The 26,670-nt window shown below is 39.0% G+C and overlaps 4 protein-coding genes across 6 annotated transcripts; 3 read left to right on the forward strand and 1 right to left on the reverse strand.

Moving 5' to 3' along the window:
* The first annotated feature begins 1,622 nt into the window (after nucleotides 1-1,622).
* Nucleotides 1,623-7,231, forward strand: LOC103930098 (protein IQ-DOMAIN 32). Of its 2 annotated transcripts, XM_048588286.1 has the most exons (7): nucleotides 1,623-1,951; nucleotides 2,752-3,450; nucleotides 3,536-3,715; nucleotides 4,449-4,517; nucleotides 4,621-4,896; nucleotides 4,990-6,625; nucleotides 6,743-7,231. In XM_048588286.1, exons 1-7 carry the CDS (start codon nucleotides 1,862-1,864, stop codon nucleotides 6,760-6,762), a joined length of 2,970 nt encoding a protein of 989 aa, XP_048444243.1. In that variant the 5' UTR covers nucleotides 1,623-1,861; the 3' UTR covers nucleotides 6,763-7,231. The 2 variants fall into 2 exon arrangements, with proteins under 2 accessions (XP_048444243.1, XP_048444242.1); XM_048588285.1 differs by having other exon boundaries at nucleotides 4,621-6,625.
* A 1,847-nt stretch (nucleotides 7,232-9,078) lies between these two features.
* LOC103930097 (zinc finger CCCH domain-containing protein 6) lies at nucleotides 9,079-13,715 on the forward strand. Of its 2 annotated transcripts, XM_048588386.1 has the most exons (5): nucleotides 9,079-9,234; nucleotides 11,120-11,236; nucleotides 11,871-12,080; nucleotides 12,347-12,471; nucleotides 12,560-13,715. In XM_048588386.1, exons 1-5 carry the CDS (start codon nucleotides 9,175-9,177, stop codon nucleotides 13,443-13,445), a joined length of 1,398 nt encoding a protein of 465 aa, XP_048444343.1. In that variant the 5' UTR covers nucleotides 9,079-9,174; the 3' UTR covers nucleotides 13,446-13,715. The 2 variants fall into 2 exon arrangements, with proteins under 2 accessions (XP_048444343.1, XP_009337663.1); XM_009339388.3 differs by lacking the exon at nucleotides 11,120-11,236 and having other exon boundaries at nucleotides 9,081-9,234.
* Nucleotides 13,716-15,702: 1,987 nt separating this feature from the next.
* On the forward strand, nucleotides 15,703-17,491 carry LOC103930096 (probable methyltransferase At1g29790). Its single transcript, XM_009339387.3, has one exon. The coding sequence runs from the start codon at nucleotides 15,821-15,823 to the stop codon at nucleotides 17,084-17,086; it is 1,266 nt and encodes a 421-aa protein (XP_009337662.1). The 5' UTR covers nucleotides 15,703-15,820; the 3' UTR covers nucleotides 17,087-17,491.
* Nucleotides 17,492-17,631: 140 nt separating this feature from the next.
* Nucleotides 17,632-22,147, reverse strand: LOC103930094 (auxin response factor 5). Its single transcript, XM_009339384.3, has 13 exons — nucleotides 21,744-22,147; nucleotides 21,493-21,605; nucleotides 21,269-21,367; nucleotides 21,108-21,164; nucleotides 20,876-21,028; nucleotides 20,699-20,783; nucleotides 20,500-20,590; nucleotides 20,221-20,385; nucleotides 20,004-20,126; nucleotides 19,607-19,818; nucleotides 18,355-19,529; nucleotides 18,062-18,252; nucleotides 17,632-17,963 (listed from the first exon to the last, which is right to left on the reverse strand). The coding sequence occupies exons 1-13, from the start codon at nucleotides 21,826-21,828 to the stop codon at nucleotides 17,822-17,824; spliced, it is 2,691 nt and encodes an 896-aa protein (XP_009337659.1). The 5' UTR covers nucleotides 21,829-22,147; the 3' UTR covers nucleotides 17,632-17,821.
* Nucleotides 22,148-26,670: the final 4,523 nt, after the last annotated feature.

Below are 26,670 nucleotides of genomic sequence, written 5' to 3' on the forward strand. Positions count from 1 at the left end.
AATAATAATTCAACGTAATAAAATAGTATTTTAATTTAACATATAGATAGATAACAAAAAGCAACACGCAAGTTGTCAAAACTTTCTTGCAATTATATGCTCTCTACTCATTAAATTTAATCACCCATCATAATCATAGTTAGAAGTGGGTTGTAATAGAAAACGGCAATAATTAGTGGGGTGGGCCAAGAGAAAAACTCCAATTTGGACTTTGTACTTTGAAGTGTAATCACAATAAGCATGAGTGCGGATAAACCAATAAACCGTCATTAGCACAAAAAGAAATGCTATTATCTTAACGGTAACTTGTCCAATTTCCCCCGGTAAACGCAATTTCTCGAGACTCTCGTCAGCCGTGACCAACGGCTGGTGGGCTGGATAAGATATTCTCATTTTACAATTTGCCTCATAAATCTTGAGGATCGTTTCAATTTGATGCCGTAACCTTTGAAAGTAGGTTTTTTTTTTTGTTTCGTACTTTGATAATAATTAGGAACTTAACTCGTTATTCTAAATAAATCAAATTTGAGAGATTGCTTTTACAATGTGAAAAAATATATATTTTTTCTCCTAGGCAAGTTGAAAACATGTTTAATAATGGCAGAAAATAATTTTTCTTACAAATTAAAGTTGACATAATAACACGTGATTGTTTTTTTAATGACCTTTTAGCGACACATTTAGTTTGAACAAAATGGTCATCATCTATCGCCACATGGCCGCTTCTATCTATGGTTAGACATAATGACGTACATGAGCCTTAATGTGAGTGGTCATGTCAGTGTTATATTGGTTCGTTGAGCATCTTGGCAGCATAGATTTACTGTCCATCTTCATCAATTTATTCAATATACATGACTGACAACTTTATATGTGTCAACAATCTATCTCGATATTCTATCAAAACACTGACAGTTAAGTGTCACACATCATTATATTTGACAATTTTTGTAATAGAAAACACTGTTGTCCGTACTTAAAATAGGCTTAAAGTTTAAGGATCAACTTGACATTATCGATTTCATGGGTCATTCCAAACAAAAAAAACCTATCGAATATACTTGAACCCGCCACTAGATTTGACAACTTTTGTAACTGATGACACTGTTGTCTGTATTTAACATATTCATAAAAGTTCATGGACCGACTTGATGTTGTCGAACTCATGCTTGTTCCAAATAAGAAAACTATAAAATTGATCAAACTGTCACTAGATTTGATAGCTTTTGTAATGACGTCATCGTTGTCCATACTTAACAAATTCTTATAAGTTTAGGAACCAATTTTACATTGTCGAATACACGAGTCGTTCTAGCCACAAAGCTTCCTAAATACAAATACACCGCCACTCGACTTGGCAACTTTTGTAAATTGATGTCATGTTGCGCACAATTAACAAATTCTTAAAAGTACAGACCAACTTGATAGTTGACGAATATCATGTAAGGACTAAAGTGAAACAACCCCTTAAGATTGGGGTGTTCAATTTATAATCAACACGTTATTTAAAAAAAAAGAAAGAAAAATTAGACGACTGAGGACTGACAGCTTTCCTTTTCCTTTTTCTTTTTTCTTTTTTCTTTTTAAAAATAAAATAAAATTATACTTCCTCCCCTTTCCACGGGCAGGGGCCGTAGAAGCGCAACGGACCTGTTAAATGGCGGACTCCAGAAAATATTTTAGCCGGATTTAAGGAGTGTGTTCAGGTCCGTGTTCTGAAGCTACTAAATTTGTCGCATTTCGCAACAGTGCAACAACGTAGGCGGTTTTGTCTCTCGAAGATCAAGAGAGAGAGTGTGTTGTGTGTCTGTCTTTTTAGAGAGAGAAACAGCGAGCGAGGGAGCGAGAGAAGTGAAAGAAGATGAAGAAAATGGGGAAATCCACCTCTTGCTTCAAAATTATCTCCTGCGGTAAGGATTCAGCGGACAACGATGATCTCGAAGCTCCTGAGGTATTCTCTCTGCATTCCGATGTTTCTCATGACTTTCCGTCTTTGGTTTCGTTGCTGCCTATGATTCAATTGGTCTGTTTCGATCTGCATTTCGTTAATTTATATGTTTGTAGCAGCTAATTCTCTGTTTGGATTTCGAGAGATTAATGGCTTTTCTACACGAAGATCTGAAGAATCTGATGTGCATTTAACTGCTTAAATTCTGTTTGTTTCGTGTTACCAAACGGAGCATTAGGAGCTGTTATTTGATTAGGAATTGAACTGGTACTTGTAATTACGATTTTCGGATTGCGAAAAACCGTACATAATCTTTATGTTTGAGTAGTTTGTGTGCAACGTTTGCTGATTTAGAGCTCGGAAGTGCTTTTAGAACGACTGAAAGCGCTTTTGGTGAAAATATTTGTAGAACCAATATTTAGTAAAAATGTAAGCAAATCTTGGAAAAGCACAGGAAGAAGCGCATAACTGGTGCTTCTTGCAGAAAGAACTTCAATTGCTCTTGGAACCCAAAAACATTTTTTGTAAAATTTTGAAAGCACATCCAAATGAGCCCTTAGTATAAGTAGGATAAATGTAATCCTAATTATCTGTCCGTTAATTGCCCGAAAATCGTGTGATTCGAAAGCATATCGGGTTCATCGTAACTGGCATTTGAAATTGGTCCATTAGTTGATGTGACGAATGGCGTTGATTTTGTTGTTATGGTTCGTTCAAATTGCTTGTTGCAGTAGTTGCTTCATTGAGCACTTTGTTATCTATGTGCGTGGTGTATTGATCAATGTTGTTTCGGTTTATTTTAGAGCAAGAGTCCGAGTGACAAGCGTGGATGGAGTTTCCGAAAGAGAGCTGCGCGGCATCGAGTGTTGAGCAACACTGTCATCATAGAGACCCCCACTTCCGGGCATAAGGAGACCCCGGAATCAGCGAGCGCTACTGATCCAGAAAAGATATCGTTAATACATTGCAGTGACGAGAAACCCCAGTTGGTAACTCCTGAGAACCCAAAAGTATCTGAGACTGAACAGAAGGTATCCCAGACTGAACCAAAAGTACTTGAGACTGAACCGAACGTACCTGAAGCTGAACAGAAAGCACCGGAGACTGAACCGAATGTACCAGAAGTTGAAGGGAAAGCATCGGAGACTCAACCCAAAGTACCTGAGACTGAACAGAAGGTATCCCAGACTGAACCAAAAATACCTGAGACTGAACCTGAAGCTGAACAGAAAGCACCGGAGACTGAACCGAACGTACCAGAAGCTGAAAGGAAAGCACCGGAGACTGAACCGAACGTACCAGAAGCTGAAGGGAAAGCACCCGAGACTGAACCGCACGTACCCAAGACTGAACCGAACGTACCCGTGACTGAACCCAAAGTACCCGAGACTGAGCCCAAAGTATCCAATACTGAAAATGTCACAGAAGATGAAAGTGCAGTCAAATGTAAATCGGATGAGTACGATGTTATTGTTGTGCAGACAGCTTCTAGAGGATTGCTGGTAATTTTTCTTGTCGATATAGATGAATTCTGAAGTTTATAATTAGTAGCATTCCGAATAATATGTTTACTGTATTATTAACCAGGATCAGAAATCGTTCATGGAGCTTGAGAATGTTGTTAAGTTGCAAGCTGCTGTTCGTGGGCATTTGGTCCGTAGGCATGCCGTGGGAACTTTACGATGTGTTCAAGCTCTTGTGAAAATGCAAGCTCTTGTTCGTGCTCGCCGTGCTCGTCAGGAGATAGACCGTAACTCTAAGATCTCGGTATGCCACTCAATTGAATTAGTACAATCTGCTCTCTATAGGGTCATTATTCACCTATGTTCTTGCGTTAAGTGATCTTGTTCATAACTTCATAAGTTATTTGATGGTAGTTTGTATGGTGGCTGTTAACTTATGTCAACTGTCCATGGTCAAGCCAATAGGAACTAGTCAGAGTAACGGTAACACAGAATACTAACCGTAGTCGTAAAAAATTAAAAATAAATAAATGTATGTAATCTAAATATCTAGGCACTGTTTGATAGAGATAGCCTTCCTCTTAAATCGCATGTTGTATTCAAATTCTGAGTTTTCGGAATGAATGGATTGTTCGAATTTCAATACGAAGATGTCAACTAATAACTGAAATTTGTTGCAATTCAATTTCATAAAGATCTCCAACATCGTGAGGTTAGCTAACTGCATTGAGATGCCGCTGTAGACTGTAGTGGTACATAATACATTTATTGATAACTGAAATTTGTCGTGATTCAGTGTTATAAGATCTTCAACGTTGGGAGGTTAGTTTATCGCATTGAGATGCAATAGCATGTTGTATTCACCTTCTGAAATAAAGCATAAGTAATTATTTGACAATTGCAATTTTTTTTGTAAGTTATTTGTTATTGTATCAGCAATTACTGCCCACAATCCATGTGGAAATGCTCTTTGAGACAACTTAATAGTGGTTTTACTTGTTCCTAACGAATTTTCCGGAATATTTTTTCTGTTTCAGGAGAAGGCCAAATCGAATATAACATACACTTCAATTGACAAGTTACTTAGCAATAGTTTTGCCTCCCGGGTATGCTTTGAAATCTTTCTCTTCTGTGCTTTGCAACTGCATTGTGGGCTAATTTATCTTTCATTCATATATCCTACCTAAACTCGTACTTTTTGAATTTAAGTTGTTGGAATCATCACCGAAGACCAAACCTATGCATGCCAAGTGTGATTCCTCTAATCCCGGCTCTTTTTGGGATTGGATGGAGAGATGGACGTCACTTTCATCACCATCAACGGAGGATATTGCAGAGTCAGAAAAAGCAGTGGCAGCAATAAAGAAACAGGAAAGAAGAATGGAAGAAATTTCTGAATCCCCTCAGGAATCTAAAATTCAAGATGAAGTTCTTTGTGAGATATCAGACTCAAAGTCCAACATCACGGAATCAATAGTGCCATCTGAAAGTGAAGAGAATCCGATTACTTATGACGCTGACAACTTGAACTTTCAAGCAAGCCATTCTGATATTGACGCTGACAACTTGAACTTTCAGGCAAGCCATTCTGATATTGAACAGCCTCAGTTGGAGAACAACAGTACATCTGATGTGAAAGAGATTACGGAAGAGATCAATTATCTTCCAAATCAAAGTGTGCAATCAAATGCAGAGGTGGAGCTCAAGTCCTTTTCGGGGAACCCTGTCATGGAAATAAGAAAGGAAGAAATTTCTGAGTCCCCTCGGGAATCTAAAATTCAAGATGAAGTTTTTTGTGAGATACCAGACTCAAAGTCCAGAATCACAGAACCAATAGTGCCATCTGAAAATGAAGAGAATCTGATTACTTATGACGCTGACAACTTGAACTTTCAGGCAAGCCATTCTAACAGTGAACAGCCTCAGTTGGAGAACAACAGTACTTCTGATGTGAAAGAGATCACGGAAGAGATAAATTATCTTCCAAATCAAAGTGTGCAATCAAATGCAGATTCTCAAGTGGAGCTCAAGTCCTTTTCTGGGAACCCGGTCACAGAAACTGAACAACCTAAACGTTCTATGAAAAGATTAGCCTCAGAAGAACTAGAAACCGAAGGAAAGAAATCTGTATTTGGATCGGGGAAAGTGAGTAATCCTGCATTTATTGCTGCACAGTCAAAATTTGAAGTGCTGAGTTCAACTACCAATTCAGGTAGTTCGATTAGTCCATCTCATCAAGATGATGCTGCAAGTGAATTACAAAGGGACACATTCTCATCCGCAGTGGATACTGAAATCAGAAAGGAGCTCAACATAGCAGAAAACCCAGTCACCCATGTATCAAGTGTTCAAGTTGGTGGATCTGAGTGTGGCACCGAAATGGGTGGCACTGAAATCTCCGTTTCTTCCACCCTTGATTCGCCTAACAGATCTGATGTTGGAGCTATGGAACATGAGCATGGAGCCAAAGTTTCAGCGGAAGGAGACATTTGCAATCCTGACAGCACCGAAAATGTGGATGTCCAAGCCAAAGATTTCCCTACAATCCCAGTCTCCAACTTATTTGATCCAGTCTTGGATAAACCAGAAAAACATGATGTTGTTAATGGTGAGATCGAAAATTCTGTGGTTGCTGTGGACTCCCCACAAGCAGAGTCTCAGCCAGAGAGAACTGAGTCTGATCTGCAGAAACAACAGGACCCTGAGGCAGGTATTCAAGCATATGCATCACCCCCAGAAGCTTCTCCAAGAAGCCATTTGACTGTCCCAGAATCCCAAGGAACACCGTCTAGTCTGATATCCGTGAAAGCTAAAAGGAGCAAGGCTGATAAGAGTGGATCCAACCAAAAGCGCAAGTCTGCGTCAGCAGGAAAGAATTCGCCCTCTAACCCAAACCAAGATTCTGGATTAAATAAAGATCAGAAAAAGGGGAAGAGACGCAATTCATTTGGTTCAGAAAAACCCGCCGCTGATAAGATTGATCAAGAACCAAGACATAGCAGTAGTAATAGTTCCATCCCCCATTTCATGCAAGCCACAGAATCTGCAAGAGCAAAACTTCAAACAAATACCTCTCCAAGATCGAGTCCAGATATGCAAGATAGAGACATTAACATAAAGAAGAGACATTCCTTACCTGGTACAAACGGAAGGCAGGGGTCTCCACGCATCCAGCAGTCAACGACTCAAGCACAGCCGGGTGCAAAGACAAATGGTATGCATAATCATCTACTTGATTGCATTGCCATAAGGCATAACTAAAAATTTCATATTGGGTATAATCTCTGCATTACAAACCGATTTCTTACTGCTTGAGTGCTACTTCTTTCAGAGAGGAAATGGAACAGGTGAAGAATCGAAGTAATCGAACATCTCAAGGGGAAGTAATCGAACATCTCAAAGGTAACAGTGCCGATGACCAGTCCCTAACAGGAAATGCCGAGTCTGATGATTACACGACTGGTACTGGTAGTGCTTCAGATTGTAACTAGCTTTTTTCGTTTTGGATGGCGCCTGATTACGACGCTAGTTACAGGGGTTTCTTTTTATAAATATAAGACACCGAGTGACGTTGTCATGTAAATTTTTCTTATTCTTTTTTACAATTGGTTTTCTGTTTCTTGTTCCAAATGGTATGATCTGCTGTGTGATATGATTTGGGTATGGTACAGATGCTTTGGTTTGGTTATCCAAAGTTTGGGGCAAACTACAAGGCGAAGGGCTTTTGGAAGCTTTTTGCCAGGTTTTATTGTAATAATACTCAATGTTCTCTTGTTTCCTTGTTTTCTTTATTTCATAATGTTAATTATTACATTTTTTCGATCGTTTTCTAGACAAATGTTTGAAAACTGATCGAAGTAGTCACTTGTCATGTTCTAATTGATTTTTAGTATGCGAAATTCTTTTTGTAACCAAAAGAAAGAGAGAAAAATCCTGGGAGGCGTAGACGCCCGACTCCCGCTGCTCGACATACCCTCTACTCCACTCCCGCTGATCGACACCCCCCGCTCCACTCCGTTCCTCTCCGACGGGGCTGGGAGCCTCCGCTTGTCTGTCTATCTTGTTCTTACCGTCCAGACTTCCTTGTCCTGCTCCGTAAGGATGAAGGAGAGGCCGACGACCTTGCCAGCTTTCGGATCGAAGGGCACTCGCTTGAGCAAATAAGGGCGTAACTTGTTATTTTGTAAGGCTTTGTGACCATCGAACTCTGTGTGATGTCTCGTCTCCCGGTCCATAGCATTTGTGTTCCCCGTAGTAAACATGACTGAAGTTGTTGGGTGCTAGTCTCCCATCTGTCCCAGCCTTCTGGGAGAATCACGTTGGACGTGCAAGTATACGCAAAGCAGCTGCCGAATAGGGTCCCTGCGGCCGCCCAGTGGCGCCGGTGATCCTGCATGCCAAGAAGGTGAACCCCGATTGTTCGGAAGAGGCGAAGCTTTCGTTGTGCCGTAATCGCTCTGTTGTACTCCAAAAGCGAACGCAATGCATGCGTGTGACGAAACTGTCGATAACGTATCGATATGTGTCTTCGGTTTAGGGTTATATATGTCAATATGTTTTGTTGTTTATAATGGTATCAACATGTTATCGATGACATATCGACAATCTATTATGTAATAAAGATAAAACTTGTTTCATAGTTGTATATTCATACCTGAATAGTGAGAAAACGACATACAAATCAGTAACCAACACAATGAAGACGGCAACATCATAAATCTCTCTTCGTTCCATTTTATTAATATATTCACTCATATTACAACATATAAACAAAACCACATGACCGCACTCCAACCTTGTAAGTGTTGGACTTTATCTATCTTTTGGTACATATTGTTTTGCCAAGCTTAGAATATCAGGCCAATGTTTAAAAAAAAAAAAAAAAAAAAAAAAAAAATTGTGTAGACTTGTGTATATGTCTTGTTGTTTGGTGCCTACTATACATCGAAACATAGTAAAACCTTATTATTTTTATACAAAGCACAATTTTTTTTGGTCCAAACAAGTTAAAACACTACTTTTTCCTTTTTTTCCAAAAGGGAACTAGTTGGTGGCTTCATCACAGCTTTCTACTCTTTCGGAGACTAAGAAGACTTAAATGCTTTTCAACATTCTCTTAATCACCATCATATGATTCATTAAACTTAAAATTGAACTTAAAATCTTTTGTGTGAATATGAGCTTAAAATTTGTTCCAAACACGGTACCAAGCGTGTTAGTTCAAACAAGTTAAAACACTTGAAACATCATTCTCGTACAATCTAGAGGCCGTGGTCAAAAATCTTAGCCCACCCGAACCAAGTTAACCGAAAAAACCCCGCTTCGCATTACCAGCGCGTGATAGGCATCTTCGCAACAGGCAAAAATATCCGTCACTCCACGCGCTCATTTAAATGACAATAAAAAAAAAGAAAAAAAAGGATAATAAAAAGAGGAGGAGGAAAAACGCCGAAGCCCAAAAACCAGAGGAATTTGATTTTGGAGGGTTTCATTTCGTCTGATGAACCGCAGCGATTGCGATCGCCGTTTCGCGACACACAGAGAGTCTCTCTGCAATTGGATCGCGTAAAATCTGTACAATTAGGGTTATAAAAAGAGGGATTTTTGACGCCGACGACGCAGTAGGAACTAGGGTTCGAAATCTGAGAGCAGTAGCGTTTTTAGATTACGATTGGGACCCGAAATTGATGAGTTGAATTTGAAACCGTGACTAAAACTGGGAATTGAAGCTGGAAAAGAAGGGTTCTTGGGATTTTGTTTAACATGCGGGGATTGAAGAATTCGAAAAGGGTTTCTTGGGCTTCAGATGTTAACCTTTGTCAGGTAAAGATTGCATTTTTCAGTGACCAAATCTGATGATAATGATCGATTAAGTAGTTTCTGTTCGTTGAATGCGAAATGAACCCGAAATAATCAGCTTTCTGAACTTCTATGGATTTTGCTGGTTTGATTTGGGGTTATATATATTTGTTTGTTGTGGTGTTGTTATATATTGTTTCTGGAGTACATTGTATCATTTGAGTTGATGAATTGTTAGAAAATGTTTGATAAAGTTCTCCTCTTTTGGTAATCGTATCGTTTGTTTGAAGTGATATTCTGTCGATTTGCATTGAAAGTTTGAAAAATCTGTCAGTGTCATATGACAAAGGAAGGTGGAGAAAGAGAGCCCTTTTTCCGAAATTATATGCGAACTGGTGCAAATGCTGAATAAGTTCTAGTGGTAAGAAATAATTTTATTCAGAAATCAGAAGCCAATCAATATGGACCGGCCCTGATTTTCCTTTAAGGCTTAATGCTGGAGTTCGTATCCTTTGCAGCTCATTCAGCTTATTTGTTGAGCTCTTAAATAATTTTGTGTTCGGAAATCAGAAGCCAATCAATATGAACTTTCGTAGAGTTTCCATTAAGACTTAATGTTGGAATATGTAGCATCTGTAGCTCATACAGTCCCAGGTTTCATTATGAATTAGTTTATGCTTATTTTGAAGCTTTATGAGTGTATTAATGAAAATCAGATTATGAAGTGATGAAACAAGGTTAGCCCTTGTAGCCTGATCTACTTTCCATCTTTCCGTAAAGTTGTCAATTTTGAAAAGGTGAGGTTTGAAGTTTATGTCTTTAACTTGGTGCTGTGTTGATGAATTAATCGATTGGAACAATGTTAAGAACAACCATAGGATTGCTTAACGATCTTTAGGGGGAGAATTAACATTGAACACCAGGTCCATATCTAGATCATTGCAACTATCCCTCATTCTTTGAGAAAAAAGTGGCTTGAAGTTTTGAAATATTAGCAACTTATGAAGAAGGTGAGATTATTCTTATCTACAAAAGCCTAATTGTGAAACTTTTTCTGAAGAATTCGTAAGGTGGTGACCCTTTCTCCAATATAATTTTAAAAGAAGAGAATGTGCAATGAGGTTTAAAAGGAATATACACGTAAAAGAATGAGAAAATCACAAACTAGTTGTTTAAGTAGTTTTCATTAAATTTGGAGCGACTTTGAGAATGTTGATTGATAACTGGCCATGCAGGGAAGAAAAGGTGATATAAGAAATATATGCAAGTTAGATATTTTTGAGGAACTATAAGTTTATGGTCTTTTGCAACCGACTTTTCAATAGAGAAGTGTTCTCATTTCCTGCTGAAAAAGGTTCTACAAGAACAACAGAATAGCGAGGTAATTGTAGTTTCATAATGTTAGATGAAGATTGATGGCATAATCATTATCGTAAACCTGGTTATGATGTGTGCTTCATTGCTGCTGCATTCATTGAATAGCTTTATTTGGATTGGTGGATGAATTTTGTTCTAAAACTGTCAGTAAAGGGGCCAAAAACTTGAGTTTCTTGTGAGTGTCCCATTCCATACTTTTTGTCAAGGTTTTTTGATCGGCATGCATTAGAAATTTAGAATACAGTGACCACTTCTGCATTTATCTTTTTGAATTGATTTCCTTTGGTTGTCTGCTGTAGTTGTGTTCATGAATTGTTAATAGTCTTTCTGTGATAATTTGTCATGACAAATTATGTAAAGGTTCTTGTGTTTGAGAAAGGTTGAATCACTAGGGGACTTCTATTCAAAATTTCTTGGGTTCTACTGTTACAAGAATTTAATGTGTCATTGCATAAGCATGAAGTTAAGCAACTCAGAAGTGCGTGCATTGTTATTTTCTTTCTAAAGTTGTTCCTTTTCTTTTTGTTTGAAGAGGAGAATAAGCCCAAGACTTGAGCCGCTTCCAACTTGGGAGGGCCAAATACTTAAGATAACTTCCACATTATCTGCTGGGGCATGCAAAGCTAAAGGTCGTTGGGGTCTTGGATGGGCACCTCCCAGAGTGTGATAAGCAATGCATCTTTTGTATTTTTTATTTTGTGGCAGTGTGGTTAGAGATCGAGAGCAACGCTTGGTGCTAGTTTGGGTTTTGGGTTCTGGGTTCAACCTCATATCATAAGACGCTGTTTGATTATTGTTTGAACTTTCTCATATTAGTGTTGGTCGAAATAAGTTGGTTTTAAGAAGTGGGTTGTCTAGTTCATTGCCCTATCTTAGTTTAGCAAAGCCCTCCATGCGAAATCTGATTTTTGTTGAGTTATATACGAATTGATATGTGTCCAGTACAATCTTTGATAAACTCACTACAAGGGACTGGGTGGAGATGGGCATGGGAGCTTTGAATGCACTGATATGCATTCACGGTATCTCTAGTATAGTTTAATTGATTTTTCTGTGATGTTTATTTCTTTTATCTGTGCATTTTTCTTTTTCACTTCAATTTTCATAATTTGCTTTAAGATTTCAATCCTGTTATAATTTAAAGGAGAACTTATGCCAAAGATTTCTAAAGTTTCCCTGTGAGCTCAGCATTCTGAAGAAGTTTGTGAAAAATGATGATCGACGATGTTGATTATTAATGTTAGTGTAAATGGTTATTGTACTGATGCTTCTCTGTTAAACAGGTAAAGCTGTTTCTCTTGGAGGAATCTCCTTCACAGATTGGGCTGAGCGCTCAAGATCACCTCCAAGCCAAGGCATCTTGGCCGTCACATTCATCTGGAACAGGCTCAGATGACACTCTACCCCCTGGGTTTGAGGGACCGCATCCGGCAAATCAGCCTCAGGTTGACTTGTCTCAAATTCTTCTAATCAAATGGAGATGCCCTCCTAAGGTAAAGTAAACCTTTGGCTTGAGATTTTAATCTTGTCCAATATACCTTGTTTATATATATATATATATATATAGGGAATTGTTATTAGCACTTCAAAAATCTTGTTCTACACTGCAAACTTACTATATTAGGAAAGAAAAATACACTTTGTGAGGAGTGTAGAATGAGATTTTTGGAGTGCCAATAACACTTCCCTATATATGAAACTGTTTCAGTATGAAATATTAGTTAACAACATTTTTTTGAATTATACTAATTTTTCACAGGTTGTGCTGAACTCCACTTGGCAAGTGGTTTCTGGGGAAGAAAGCAAAGAGGTGGAGATTCAAAATCAGAGAGAGATACGAGTACTGGAAGCAGTTTATCCACGGCCATCTGCCATTCCTTTAAAGTTCGTCACCTACTTTGCTTTCTACAAGTTTGGTCTTAAAGGTTTCACGCACCCATGAACTGAACAGTATTTTTTTTTCTGTGTGCAGCCCCTCTGTTTTGGCAGATGTTGAAGACTCTAGTCATACTGGTGGGCAACCTCTTATCATACCTATTACCCCCATTGAAGACGAAGATGCCAGTGTTGAAACATCATCTGAATCCGTGGTACCATTTAACAATTCCACAAGCTTGCAGCCCTTTCTATCCGTTCAGGGAATTTTGGCTCCGTCTCAAAACAATATTCCTAACAATGGAAACCACATTAAGCCTGCAACACTTGGAATGCCTATTGCAGCAGAACCTGATGTTGTAGCTGCTGCCCTTGGTGCAATTGTGAATAGCAACGAGCACGGAAATATGATTGACCATGAATTGCTCATCAAGATTCTCAGCAACCCGAAAATGATTGAGCAATTGGTTACAGATCCACAACCAATGACAAGGCCACCCCCAATGGGCATATCAGATCCATCTCACATGATCAGGACAGAAATCAACACACCTTCATCAAGTGGACATTTCTATCCTCAACCAAATATGGGACATATTCCTGATGCACGACCACCTCCGCCTGCAGGAATTCCAGTTCATTCTTCGCCTTCTGTTGGACCACCTCCACCAGCAAAGGACATCAACTATTATAAAAGCTTGATTCAACAACATGGAGGAGACCGGCATGACAACTTTCCACCATTTGGTAACCGACACAGCGACCATTCAGTGGTAAACCAAGAATCTAATAATAACTACAAATCAAGAGACTCAAAGCCCAAGAATATGAAGCCTTGCATATTCTTCAACAGTTCAAGGGGATGCAACAAAGGAGCAAATTGCACGTTCCAGCATGATGCATCGTTCCAGCCACGTGGTAGTAGTGTGCCGGAGGTGCACAAGGCAAAGAGAATGAAAATGGATAGGGAGATCAGCAGTTAATGTAGCTACTACTACCTGCATGTACATCTTTCAATTGGGGAGCCTCCTAGGGTGGCTCAAAATTGCCTTTGAGCTAGATTTTGCCAACATTTGTTTAATTTGTTGTTATACTCACCCTAAGAGTTTTCCCCCATGGAAGCCTACATGTCATGATCAATTGCGGCAACTTCTTTCTGCACGTACAAGTGTTCAACGTTACTTCATCCTTGCTGTGTCAGTTGTGGCCAAATTTTTTTGCAGAATATATAGAAATTTCTAAATCTCCGTATATATTTCGGTTTCTGTTCATCTGTTTTCTTCTTCAGAATGTTCGGAAGTGAAATATTTGTGCTCCAAGTGGATGTGTATTGAGTTAAAATTGTAGTTTCCAATCCAACTTGCACTCCTACCACAACCCCTCCAACAACCAAGTTTTATCTCAGCAAGTGAGGTTAGCTATATGAATCTTAGAACGTCATTGCACACGGTTTTGCGCAGAGTCTTTTTTTAGCTTCAAATACTCCATATCTTTTCTTATAGTCTCTTTCAAAGTCTTCCTAAGTCTTCCTCTATCCCGTTTGCCTTGAGCCTCCGTTTCATAGTCATATTTTCCAACTGGAGCATCTATAGGTCTTTAGTTCACGTGTCCAAACCATCTCAACCGATTTTCTCTCATTTTATCTTCATTTGTGGCCACTCCTTAACCCGTATATCCTCGTTCTTAATTCTATCTTCTCTTGTGTGCCCACACATCCAACAGAACATCCCATCTTGCTACCTCATTTTTTGCATATGTTGCTTTTTGACCAACCAACATTACGTGCCATAAAGTATCGCTGACCTTATTGTCATTGTGCATCCAAAAATAATTAAGAGACAACACGTGAATTTTTAGGTGAAGAGGACAAAATTACCCTCGAGACACACCGGGTTTCCTACACGCGAGCAGTGGAGAATCATTCATCAACTGAGTCAAGAGTACCCAAAATAGTTAACAAGTGCAAATTTATCTCATCCATCTTTACTCCATATCTTCTATAAGGAAATCATTCCATAACCTTCCAAACCTTCTATATAAATTAAATTAATTAGGCTAATTAATGGATTAATTCCTCATTAATCCATTAATCACAAATTAATCACCATTACACCATCCAAAAAACATCCAAGGCCCGGCCACTCTCTCTTCCAATGAGGGCCAGCCATGCTTTATAAATAGGACTCCATTTTCTTTGAAAGAGGAGTTTCACACTCTTGCAAAACTCTCAAAAACTCTCCAAACATTTTTCTCTCTAAATTCTAATTTTGACATCGGAGGTTCTTCGGCCAAAGCCCCCCATTCATCGTCGACGCTTGAAGCACTTGGCCTTGACCAAATGTGTTGATTGTTTTGTAGGTACAATTTTATCAAAAAAAAAGAAGACGAAAATTTGCATCTACAATCATCCTACAAAATTTTCCTTTAAACTTTAGTAGCAAACAATTGCACAAAACACTCGATTCACTCTTCCACTTCAACAAAATCTGTGTCATCGAAGACGTATAATGCGACGAGCATGAGAATGTGCGTATGATGGTTTACGATTGTTTGGTTCCTTTCGTCCTGTGTACTCCCTCAGGCGCATTGAATACCGGGTTTCAGATATTTTTAAAATTTTTAAATGTTAAATAAAAAAAGTTAACAACGTAATCATTAACTTAAGTTAGAAAACGTGTCTCAAAAACAAATGTTTGTTTAGCGCAATGGTAAAAAAATGTTGAGTCATTACATCACGGTATGAATTCAAACTCTGTCACTAGATAATTTAATAAAATCTATCATTTGACAAGAAAAAAATAAAACTGAAAAAAAACGTGTGTCGAAATATTAGCAAAGAGACACAAACGAGACCCACAAAATGGGACAACAGACTTCGGGCTGGTTTGGTATTGCTGTACTTTGAAAAAAAAACTACTTTTGCTGTGCTGTGAGAATAAGCAGCAAAATGTTTAGTAAACTTTTTTGTAAAAGTGCTTTTGAAAAGAAAAAAAACAGTATTATAGTGTTTGATGAACTTTTATATAAAACAGATATGGAAAAAAACTGGTTTTTTAAAGTTGGGTTTTGTAGCTTTATGGTTTTGGCTTTTTTTCACCTAAAACTGTGAAAAAAAACTGAAATTAAATGTTTATCAAACATAAAAAAATGATTTTTTTATAACCATTTTTTTCAGAGCTAGTTCTGAGATCATTGCGATCGCAGCCGACAACAATTTACTGTCTTTTAAATTCACAAATCACTCTCTAATCTCACTTAACAATCCTACTCTCGACCACCCCCACCGACTGAGTGTCCTCTCTCTCTCCACTTGTTCAGTCAAATCACTCCACAAGCCTCACTCACTCCCACCGCCAAGATGGGCTCTGTTTCTCTCAAGATCGGCGACGGAAGCGCCAGATTCCGAAGAGCATCGCTCTGTTCCTCTGCCGTCAACCTCCTCATGCTGTTTTCCGTCATCACCACCAACCTCTTCGCGCTCTACGCCTTCACATACTCCCCGAAAGACCACCAAACATACCATCTCCTCCACCACACCCAGAAGAACATCTCCCTCATCTCCGAGCAGGTCGCTCTGATCCTCCGCGAGATTGATTCGTCGCAAAAGAAGCTTGCCCAGATGGAAAAGGAGCTCCTCGGCTACGAAAGCATCGATCTTTCTAATCCCAATATCGCAAACGAGCTCAAAGTCTTCCTCCAGCACCACCAGCTCCCTCTCGGCAAAGATTCGAAAACCGGGATCACGGAAATGGTGGCTTCCGTTGGCCATTCCTGTGAGAAATCCGCCGGCTTGCTGTCACAGTACATGAACTACAAGGTCTCCGGGCCTTGTCCCGACGATTGGAGCCTTGCCCAGAAGCTGATTCTGCGCGGATGCGAGCCTCTGCCTCGACGGAGGTGCTTTGCGAAGACGGTTCCTAAGGTGGGTTTAGACCCTTTTCCGATTTCGCTTTGGAAACCTGTTAGTGATAAGATTGTGAGTTGGAGCGGCCTTGGATGCAAGAAATTTGAATGCTTGAATGCTAAGAAATTGAGTAGGGATTGCGTTGGTTGTTTCGATTTGGTTAACGGGTCCGAAAGTGAGAGATTTGTCAAGGCTAGGAGCAAGAATGATTTCCTCATTGATGATGTTTTAGCTTTGGGGAGTGGAGGAATCAGAATAGGGTTTGATATTGGAGGTGGGTCTGGTACCTTCGCTGCTAGAATGGCAGAGAGGAACGTGACTGTGATCACCAGCACTCTGAATATCGAAGCCCCGTTTAATGAATTCATAGCTGCAAGAGGGCTTTTCCCTCTGTTTTTGAGCTTAGATCACACGTTTCCTTTCCATGATAATGTGTTCGATTTGGTCCATGCCGCCAGTGGATTGGATGTTGGAGGAAAACCGGAAAAGTTCGAGTTCTTGATGTTTGATATCGACCGCATTTTGAGGGCGGGAGGTTTGTTTTGGCTGGACAACTTTTATTGCTCGGATGATGAAAAAAAGAGAGATTTAACCAGGTTGATCGAGCGGTTTGGATATAAAAAACTCAAATGGGTCGTCGGGGAGAAGGCAGATACAGCAGGGTCAGGCAAATTGGAGATTTATTTGTCTGCCGTTTTGCAGAAATCGGTTAGAGTCTGATGATCAGGTACTTCTCGCACGACACTGCATTAGGTAAACCAAAATTTGATGTTCTATCTGCTTCCCCGCACGAATTTGTGCTGGTTCATTCGTTCAACAACCTTGTGAAATTGTGAAATTCCTTGAACATCGCAATAAGAGCTGGCGGTAGCGAATGGAATCTGTTCTGTAATTTACAAGGTATTTGTGTCTGTTATTTTGTGCTTGAGGGGAGTAGTAGGTGCTGTTCTATGATGATGAATTGTTAGGAAGTGAAAGAATATGGTGTATTCTTATGTATTACTGCACGTTCTATGATTCATACAGCCGACCCTGTGGGGCTAAGGCTTGGTTGTTGTATTATAGCATCCGATATTTGATGTATTTTACCATTCAAATCTGCAACCACTTCCGAATCTTCTTTGATCTGGCTTTCCTACCAAAAACTTGAAGAATCCATTATCTAGTCCAGCAGATAAACTCGTTCAATGGTTAGATCAATGCTTCGGCTGGTAAAACTTGTTCGTGTTTAGCAGAGGATATATAAATCTTACGAAACACAAGAGTTAAAAGTACCATCTTTCAGGTCCTGCTAATTAATGTCAGTTATTGGTACATCAAACCTCACCTAAAACACAAAAGCTAAAGTACTTCAGCACCCACATCAATTGGCCTAGCAGTGCATCCTAGTTACAAGCCCTAACGTGCAACCCGTCCGGGCCATTGTGTGCGGTTGTAGCTGCAGCGGCGGCCATTTTAAGGACGCCCACCTTCGGACATGGTGCCGTTCATCCCTTGCATCGCAGCGCTGTTCAGAAGCTTCATGCCCTCTTCGCTCATCTGCTGAACTTCCGTAGGTGAAAGGATTCTGATGCAGCGAACACAACCAACGAATTCCCTGCAAAATTATTAACAAATGACAGCGATCAGAGATGAATCGAAGTACCGGTATAACATTTCAACACAAATTTACGGCAAAAGCTTTGGTTTGCTTACTCCCAAGGATCATCCCCAACAAGTAGAACGTCGTTCTCATAATCCACATAAACCAATTTCCACCCTGAGCCTCTTGGATCGTTTAGCAGCCCTTTCAGTCCAAACATGCATTCAATCGCAGAGCATAGTTCTTCGTAGTTTCTGAAATTCGTAACGTCGATTGACCTCCCAACGGATCCCGTCTTTTGAACCTGTCAGCCATAACCAAATTCATCACTCTAAGCTCATGTGAGATGTTTACGAACCTTGTCAAAATCATTATAATAAGGATTCAATTCGATAAAACTCCATACCTTGGTGTAGGTTCGCACGGGCACAACCACTTTATGCCACGAACTGTTCTGCAGTAGACTGCTCTCATCGAGATCTACATTGCTTGAGGATGTACCGCCGGAGGTGTCTGCCAGGTCTTGCCTGGAGAAAGCCTGAGAGTCTCCTAGGCTTGCCGAGGTAATCTGCGACTGAAAATCCTGGCTTGAGCTCAAGTTTCTGACCAAACAATCTGACGAATTCTGGAAGTTGGCGTTCTTCAGCGTAGAAAAGTCATTGAGTATAGTGCTTGAAACAGAAGGGTCGACGACAGTACTTAAGCCGCTACCAACATCAACGCTTGGACAGCCATAGATCCCACTTTGATTGTTGCTCTCATCGGACAAATCTCTCAGGCTGCTTGAATTAATGATGGTATTATCCCACATGTCCTGACCGATTGAAGTTAGGGAGGAATTTGCTTCAGTTAAAACAGCTGAAGAATCTGGTAAACCGAATGCAGACAAAGGCCCCGGTGATCTCAATGCCCCGGAAAAGGGTTGGCAAGGCGAGTAGAACATGCATTCATCATTGTCTAGGAATGGGAGTGAACTGTTCATGCCGTTGAAATCCGAATGAGGTAGATCCGTTTGTGAGTGGTAGAGCAGTGATTCCAAAGGCGGCTGCATAGGCCGCGGGCTGGTTTGTAGTTGCGCTGCATCTTGGTTTTGGTTGGCAAATGTCAGCTGGTTCACAAGGTTATAAGGACTCGCAAACCCAGTGGCTAATTTATCGTCAATGCCATGTCCCACAGAATTCAACTGGCTTAACTGATCCGCGGAAAATTCAGGTTCTAATTTCATCTTCTCAGTGCCGTTTCCAACTGGTGTTTGGCTTCCAAACTTAGCTGCCGCGTTCAACTTTCCTGGTGGAATTTCATGAGATGGTGCATTTGCGTTTACGCCATCAGCTGGATTCTTTTGGTTGATTTTGGCATGCATGGCCTTCATATCTACTACTGAATCTGCATTAGAAGCCGATTCCCGCCGTAGAGCAGCTAATGTTCCGGCATGATTAGCAAGTTGAGGTTTCATTAGCATATTGACTAGTTGTTCTGAACATAGATTTGAAATCGGGTATGGAAAAGAGTTCCTGTTTCCAATCTCAGGAACCCGGATGAAGGGTCTTTTGATCATATTTCCCCACTCAGTTTCTGCTCCTGTTAGCGCGAGAAACAGTTGTAAGAAAAACATGTAACAAAGTTGCCTGCTGGAAAACAGAAGAAAGTAAGCTTACCCAAGAATCCAGAGTGCATCGGTCTTTTAAGACTTGAAGTCAGAGAAGGAAATATGAAGAGACTTTCCGGAGTCTCGATTTCCCATGAACTAACCCTGTTCTGTTTATCACAACACCCTGGCTCATCCCACTCTATCTGAAGATTTCGCCACTTCGAACCAGGCCATCTCAGCGGATCTAAATCACTGATACCAACTATCGTACCCATATATCTGCAGAGATAAAGGAACATGTTAACCTCCGTCACCCCTTAAAGTGATGAACACACCATTATCATGTTGATAACGATGTTCTTGTATTCCGCAGAACATATTGAAACCGCCTGCATTATTTCACATTGGAAAATATTACAAGTACTTGGATTCTGTAACAAGTTACAGACGATTTTATCCATTACCTGCGCTTGCCCGACTCCTCTGTCTCGAACATCATTCCAAACCTCATGCCAATTGAGAGTTGTGTCCCATATACAGCCTTCTGGAATGTAGCCAGAGGTACGACAAATTCTGAAGGGCATGCCCTATGGTCGAGTAGAAAGAGTAGTAAAGTTAAGAAAAGAATTTGAAAAACGCCTATGAAGTATGAATAAGAATACGATCACGCGTCATAAAAACCTTGGATTGTAGAATATAGTGAATGAACTTCGATTAGATGCAGCATGAGCCGCAGCAGCAAGGACACCAATGTGCATGCTATCAGCAGATAAAACTGATGATGGCAAAGTCGTTTGCTGACGATTTGCTCGTCTCACACCAATCAAGAGCTGTGACTTCTCATCCCTTGTGATAGTGAGAAGAATATTCGATCAGACAACAGTTTAACTTACAAACGTGAACTATATGCAAGTGTTTGGGGAACATAGCACCAAAGCTTAGGATGCAACTCCAATGTACCTGATAAATAGAACGGAATCGCCTGCTCTAAGCCTCTTTGCGCCAACAAACACACTCCATCCAGTTGTGAGAAGGTGTCGTTTCGGCTGCCCTACATAGGTGAATAAAAACAGGTTATACTCAGTAAAAGTAATCCAACGAATTGCTGGCAGATGTATGTAAAAATCAAAACAAGAAACGAGTGTATAAGCATTCTCACCACGATAAATGTGGCGAAATGTCCAGGTATTGTCGTGTAAGTCTCGGACAACAAGCTCTTGGGTTGGTGGTTGCATTGTGAAATCCTGGAATACATAACAAGCAAATTGTAAATCCACATCCACCTCTGATTAAGGTTTCCCAATTACAAAAAGCATAGACATAAATAAAGCCTCACCAGCGGAGGAAAGAGCTTTTCTGCTGCCCTACGCGGCACGGAGAAGCCCCCATGTGTGCTTGTGTCACTTGCAGTCAAAGTTTTGCAGAAAAACTCCGATGGATGCTTGCTAGGCTTCGTTCTAAAGTCTGATACCGGGAAGACATCCTTTTCCTGATCGAACGATAAATTGTTCATCATATTAAGATACAAATGTGATAAATTTAAGGATTACACTAGCAATCAAACTTACAGAATTCACTGGTTTAAGGATCATTTGTGCATAGATTTCGTCGGTTTCTTTGTCTGCCTATCGTCAACATAAATCACGGTTAAAAATCGCTCTTTTTCAGACTTCGTTGACAGTATGCTCATGTGTACAGAAAACAAGTGACAATCTGCTAAAATACATACATGCAGTGTAACATTTTGAACTTGACATAGCAACTGAGACGGGAGATTCGGATAGTTGGGGATTTGAGAGGTGGCCGTTCTTTTTGTCGAAACCGCCACCTACATTCGTACAACAAAACCCTCATCAGTTTCCTCGGACACCATGGAACAAACATAAAGACATCAACTTTGAAGCTGTAACAAATTCAGAACTCAATTGCAGTTATTCGGACAAGAATCCAAACCTGTTCGCTATGTCCTTGGGGGAAGTAGTACGATAGACCCCCAACCTGCGGCAAACAGACAAGCGGGCCGGCACAGGCGTGCCACAGCTCCGAATTTATAGCCTTCCGGGACCCTGAAGCAAAAGCAAAGACACAACCTCTAACAAACTTCCGACAACAAGTAACAAAAATGCCGTTTGATTAAGGAAACATTAAAAAGGTACGTTGAAAGATTTAAACTTTTTGAAATCAAAAGGGAAGAACAAACAAACCAGAGTGATCCTGCAGCTCTTTCAGCAGCTTCATCTCATCAAGCAAGCAACCAGTTTTGAGCTTCTCCTCAACCGAACCCATCATTTTTTTTTCTGCGGATTTCTCACTTTTTTACCCCAAAGATTTGAACTTTAACATGTTCAATGTAAGACCCAGAACCCCAAATCAAGAAATCTCTCACTTTTTCATCTGAAATTCCAAGGAATTGAGAAACCCATTTGTGAGAATCCCACGAGAAAACAAACACCCCAATCCAATCCAATCCAGTCCAATGTTGGGAGGGGAACAAAAGCAGACGAGGAGGACCACCACAGGACAGTCCAGAGTAGAAACCCAAATCAAGGAACAAAAACTGCACAAAGGCACTGCCAAGGATCTTCTTTATCAACTAGTGGGGCTTTAATTTTGGCACAAACCAAGACACATCAGTTTCTTTCTTCCATGCACGCGGACCAAAGCTTGAGTTTTTGAGAGCACCTCCTCTCTCTCTCCTCTCTCTCTCTCTCTCTCCCAATCGAGTGCTTGTTTTTACCCTCCAAAAGAAACCGACCTTTCGATGAACCCACTAATCCTACTGACCCTCTCTCTCCTCACTTTCTCTCTCTTGTTTTTCCTTTCGTTTGCTGCATGCTCCAATCCTACGCACACACTTCTCTGTATAGGGTTTGATTCCGTGCAGCTTTGAACTCTGCTGCAAAAATATTAATACATATTTTATTATAATGGTAGTGGTAGAAATGTTTTTATGTTTTTCTATGGCGTTTTCATAGAAAAGTAATAAAGAAATGGGGAAAAAGCAGAGCAAAGCAAGCTGAACACGAAAACACGATACAGTACAGTACTGGTTCAGTACAGTAATCTCTTCTTATACAGAGAGAGAGAGTGTAAGTTTTTATATTAAAAAAAAAAGGCGCGGTCTAGAGGGGGAAGTGTTATTTGCATGTATACTTTTATTTCTTACACATCATTGCTAATTTTTTGTTGTTAATTTTTAATTTATTTTCGATGGTCATAAATTAAGAAAAGCATGTGAGAGGCAAAAATAGATGTGCATATAGCATTGACTCTACAAGAATGCATTACGTTAGAGCATTTCCAAATGAGATGTCAAAATCCTAAGTAGAATGTCACTGTGCATATTTGACATCAAAAGTCTATCAAAGCGAAGTGTTCTTTGTTGATTAAATTTAAAGTTTTTGTGATTATGAGTCAAATTTGACATCAATACAAATTTATTTTTAATTCATTTTAATGGGAGACCTCTTATTCCACTAACATTTCAATCAATAAAAATTTTGTTTCAGCATTTTTTTAATAATTACAACCATTTAAAGTTCTATTCAAATAAGAAAATAACATTTTAATAATATATGACATAAAACTTCAAATTGTCATATCAGTCATCAAAATGTCACACTAACGACATTGCAAAGTGTGCAATAAAAGGAGAAAGTTGAAACGCATCAAATTATACCAGTGAGTTGAATTGACAGTGTGTGCTCCAAGTGTTATATGTAAGTCCCACGAACATACTTTTGATCACCATGTAACGAATGAATTCTTCGCGTAAGCTAACTATAAATCATCGATCACTTGTTAGAGAACAAGTAAGTCCATATCTTCACGAAAATTCTATTATGTCCCAATTAAAATCCAGCACAAATTTGAAAGAGTTCAATGTAAGCAAGGATAAGAGTATTTTTAAATATATATATATATATATATATTTTTTTTTTTTTTTTGATATGTGAGTAAAAGAGAGCTATAATACTTGGGTACTCACCTTTTGATTTTGTCCTATGATGTTTTTTTTTTATTTTTTTTTATTTTTTTTGAAATCAAGTATGATATTCATTTCATGATGAAACCACATACAACCAAAGGAAAATGATGCTAACAATGGGTCTCGATAATAACATTCCCGGAAAAAGAACCTGAATAAAGGAAAAAAGAGCGTCCCGTACCAATAAAATTAAGAATTCAACTTATCCTCCAATAATACATCTGAAATTATATCGAAAGGTTCTTCAAACCAAGAAACTGATTGCTCCAATGTTAAACTACGTCAGGCAAGCCAATGAGCCACAAAATTGGCCTCTCTTGGCACAAATTGTGCCTTCCACTGCTGGAACGGTTGTAAAAGCGTACGTATTTCATTCAATACATGCCCAAAAGGTCAATGATTAACATCCACACCATTCTGAATAGCAGCTATCACCAACAAGGCATCACCTTCCAATATTACCTTTTGCGACCGCCATTGTTGAACGAACAGCGCAGCTTCTTAACACTTGTTTTATGATTTAAAAAATAATGAACATGTTTTTCAATTCTTGTTAGACTTAAAAATAAAATACACGTGTATTTTTTTATTGGACCGAATCAGAAAGTCAATACACATAACGAGTACATAAGTATTATCCGTACAAAAATATCAAAATATAGCGTAATTTACCACGTGGATTACGTGGATTTGCAGGGTCTCACTCTCTCTCAGCTTTTGTGCTTTTTTGCATGTAAGCCAGCCACTGCCACTTACCAAGCTCTCAACCTCCCCTCTCTTCTTGTATTTACGTCTCAATTTATTAATTTTTATTTTATTATTTTAAATAATAAAAAAGGATTAAAAAAGAAATAAAATAATGAAGAAAAGATACTTGGGTGACTGAGAGCTTGCGTGGTGTTTTGACTGATCTTCCGTTCATGACAAAAATCTGGCGCACGTCAATCATGTGACTGCCACGTGTCAGAATCCTGTCCGATCCGTCGCGGTGCCGTTTCTGCGTTTCACACTTCTCTCGTTTACATTTCGCGGCTTTGTTTTATTAGACTCGGATTCTCTACTTTCTTTATTTTTTTACCTTTTTATTTTTTTTAAAGCAGTCTCATGATCAAATAAATGATCGGATGACATTCAAAGGTTTTAAAATATCTTTCATAGCTCTCAGGTAAAATATTTCTTAAAACTAAAAGTTTCAATTTTTCAACAAAAATTCTGATTTACAATCCACATTTTTAAATCGATTTTGTGAATTTTTACAAAATTTATTATGAGCAAAAATTTGAGATATTATCGTCGCAGTACATATCTTCCAAAATTAATTTAGGACATTTGAATATTTTCCTCTCATAAAAATATATTTGGGGCCTCTCTGTTAGTTTACATTATTTTTCTCTCAAAAACTATGAGTTATAACCTACGCTGTCAGTCAATTTTAGTAATTTTTACAAGATTTATTAAGAGCCAAAGTTCGAGCTATTCTCGTTGCACATGTCTCCTAATTTTAATTTAGGACATTCCCATGATTTTCAACACTTAAAAATATTTTTTTTTGTTTTTGTAGGGGGGGGTGTGTGTGTGTGTTTCTCTTTATGTTTCTACTTTGAAAATCAATTAAAAAATGGTTTTTATTACCAATGGTCTTTGAGATTCATCAAACTCATTATTTTAGTCCCTCACTTTCAAAATCAATAAATGTCGTTCCTGACATTTACTAACATAGATCAATTTGGTCCTTCTATTTATATTCCGTCAACTATTCTGTTGGTTTGTTGATGTGGCACATATGTGAGATTCACAAATCCAACAAAATGGTGACAAGTGAATTAGTCAAAATAATTAATTCTTTAAATGTTCTTTTTTTTTCAAAAAAAAAAAATGTTAAGTTAAGAAGGAAAAATAATATGCCACGCGGGTCCCGCTCTTCCACTTCTTTCGCCCTTTCAGCTGCACAGCCAGCACCGCCGGTGGCACTGCTCATCATTTTCCAGATCTTTGCTGCCTTCCACGGTTAGCACCGCCCAGGTTCCTGCTTATCATTGTCCTAGTTTTACAATCCTCTTTACAACTTTGACAAACTTGGTACTCAACTTCCCCAGCAAGGCCTTGAGCCATCCGCACAACCGCTACGAAAACCCGACCTTCTCTTCCCCTCCAAGATCCTCATTTTCGCAGAGCTTTCACGCAAAAATGAGAAGAGGAAGAGTGGGACTGTTTATTCATATATATAACCATTTAAAACTTTTAATAGCGAAATTATTTTTTGAAAATTTGAAAAACGAAATGGAAAAGGAGGTGATGGGGATGTGGGATCTTGGAAGGAGAAGGTAAGGCAGCAAAGATCTGGGAAAATGATGAGCAGTGCCACCGCCGGTGCTGATTGTGCAGCGTGGATGGGAGAAAGAAGAGGAAGAGCGGGACCCGCGTAGCATATTATTTTTCCTTCTTAACTCAAAATTTTTATAAAATAAAATAAAAAAAGGTTTTTTATATTAGCATTCCACAAAATGTTGAATGCATTCTACATTAAAATTTAATATTAAATTATTTATTTATCCTACTATTCAATGACAATTTTGATCTTATTAGGTTAAAACAAAATTCTAAATACATCCCAAATCATTTTTAACGTATTATTTATCTTCTTCAACTATCAAAATCTCTTCGACCCTCCATTGTTGAACAAAACCCTAATCAATGAAACTACGAACATGTTGATTGAGAAATTATTTTTGACGAATGAAACACGAAATTGATTTTTCGGAAGCTTCAAATGAGGAAAGACTTCATATTTTTTATTGTTTTAATGATTTTGACGACATCGATAATTATTTAATCTTGCTTTTGCTGCGTTATTCAAGTTTCTATGTTCGTATTCATCTTTTAGGGATCACATGAATTACATGAAGAATTAAACATCTAAAATTACCACCAAATATTAAAAAAAACGACATAGGTTTTAATGGTGGAGGAAATTGAAAACAACCCACATATGTTTTAAATCCGAGGCGGCATCTTTTGTCAAAATTCCAATCGGCATTTTTTATCCAAATTAAAAGCTTTATAAGATTTGAGAAATGTGGGATGTATAGAAAATATGAGGTGCATGTAAAAAATGTAATGTGTATATTGAGAATGTGAGGTGT

The sequence above is a fragment of a genome, unplaced genomic scaffold (genome assembly GCF_019419815.1).
Source record: "Pyrus x bretschneideri cultivar Hongxiangsu unplaced genomic scaffold, Pyrus_bretschneideri_v1 Contig28, whole genome shotgun sequence".
NCBI classification, from domain to species: domain Eukaryota; kingdom Viridiplantae; phylum Streptophyta; class Magnoliopsida; order Rosales; family Rosaceae; genus Pyrus; species Pyrus x bretschneideri.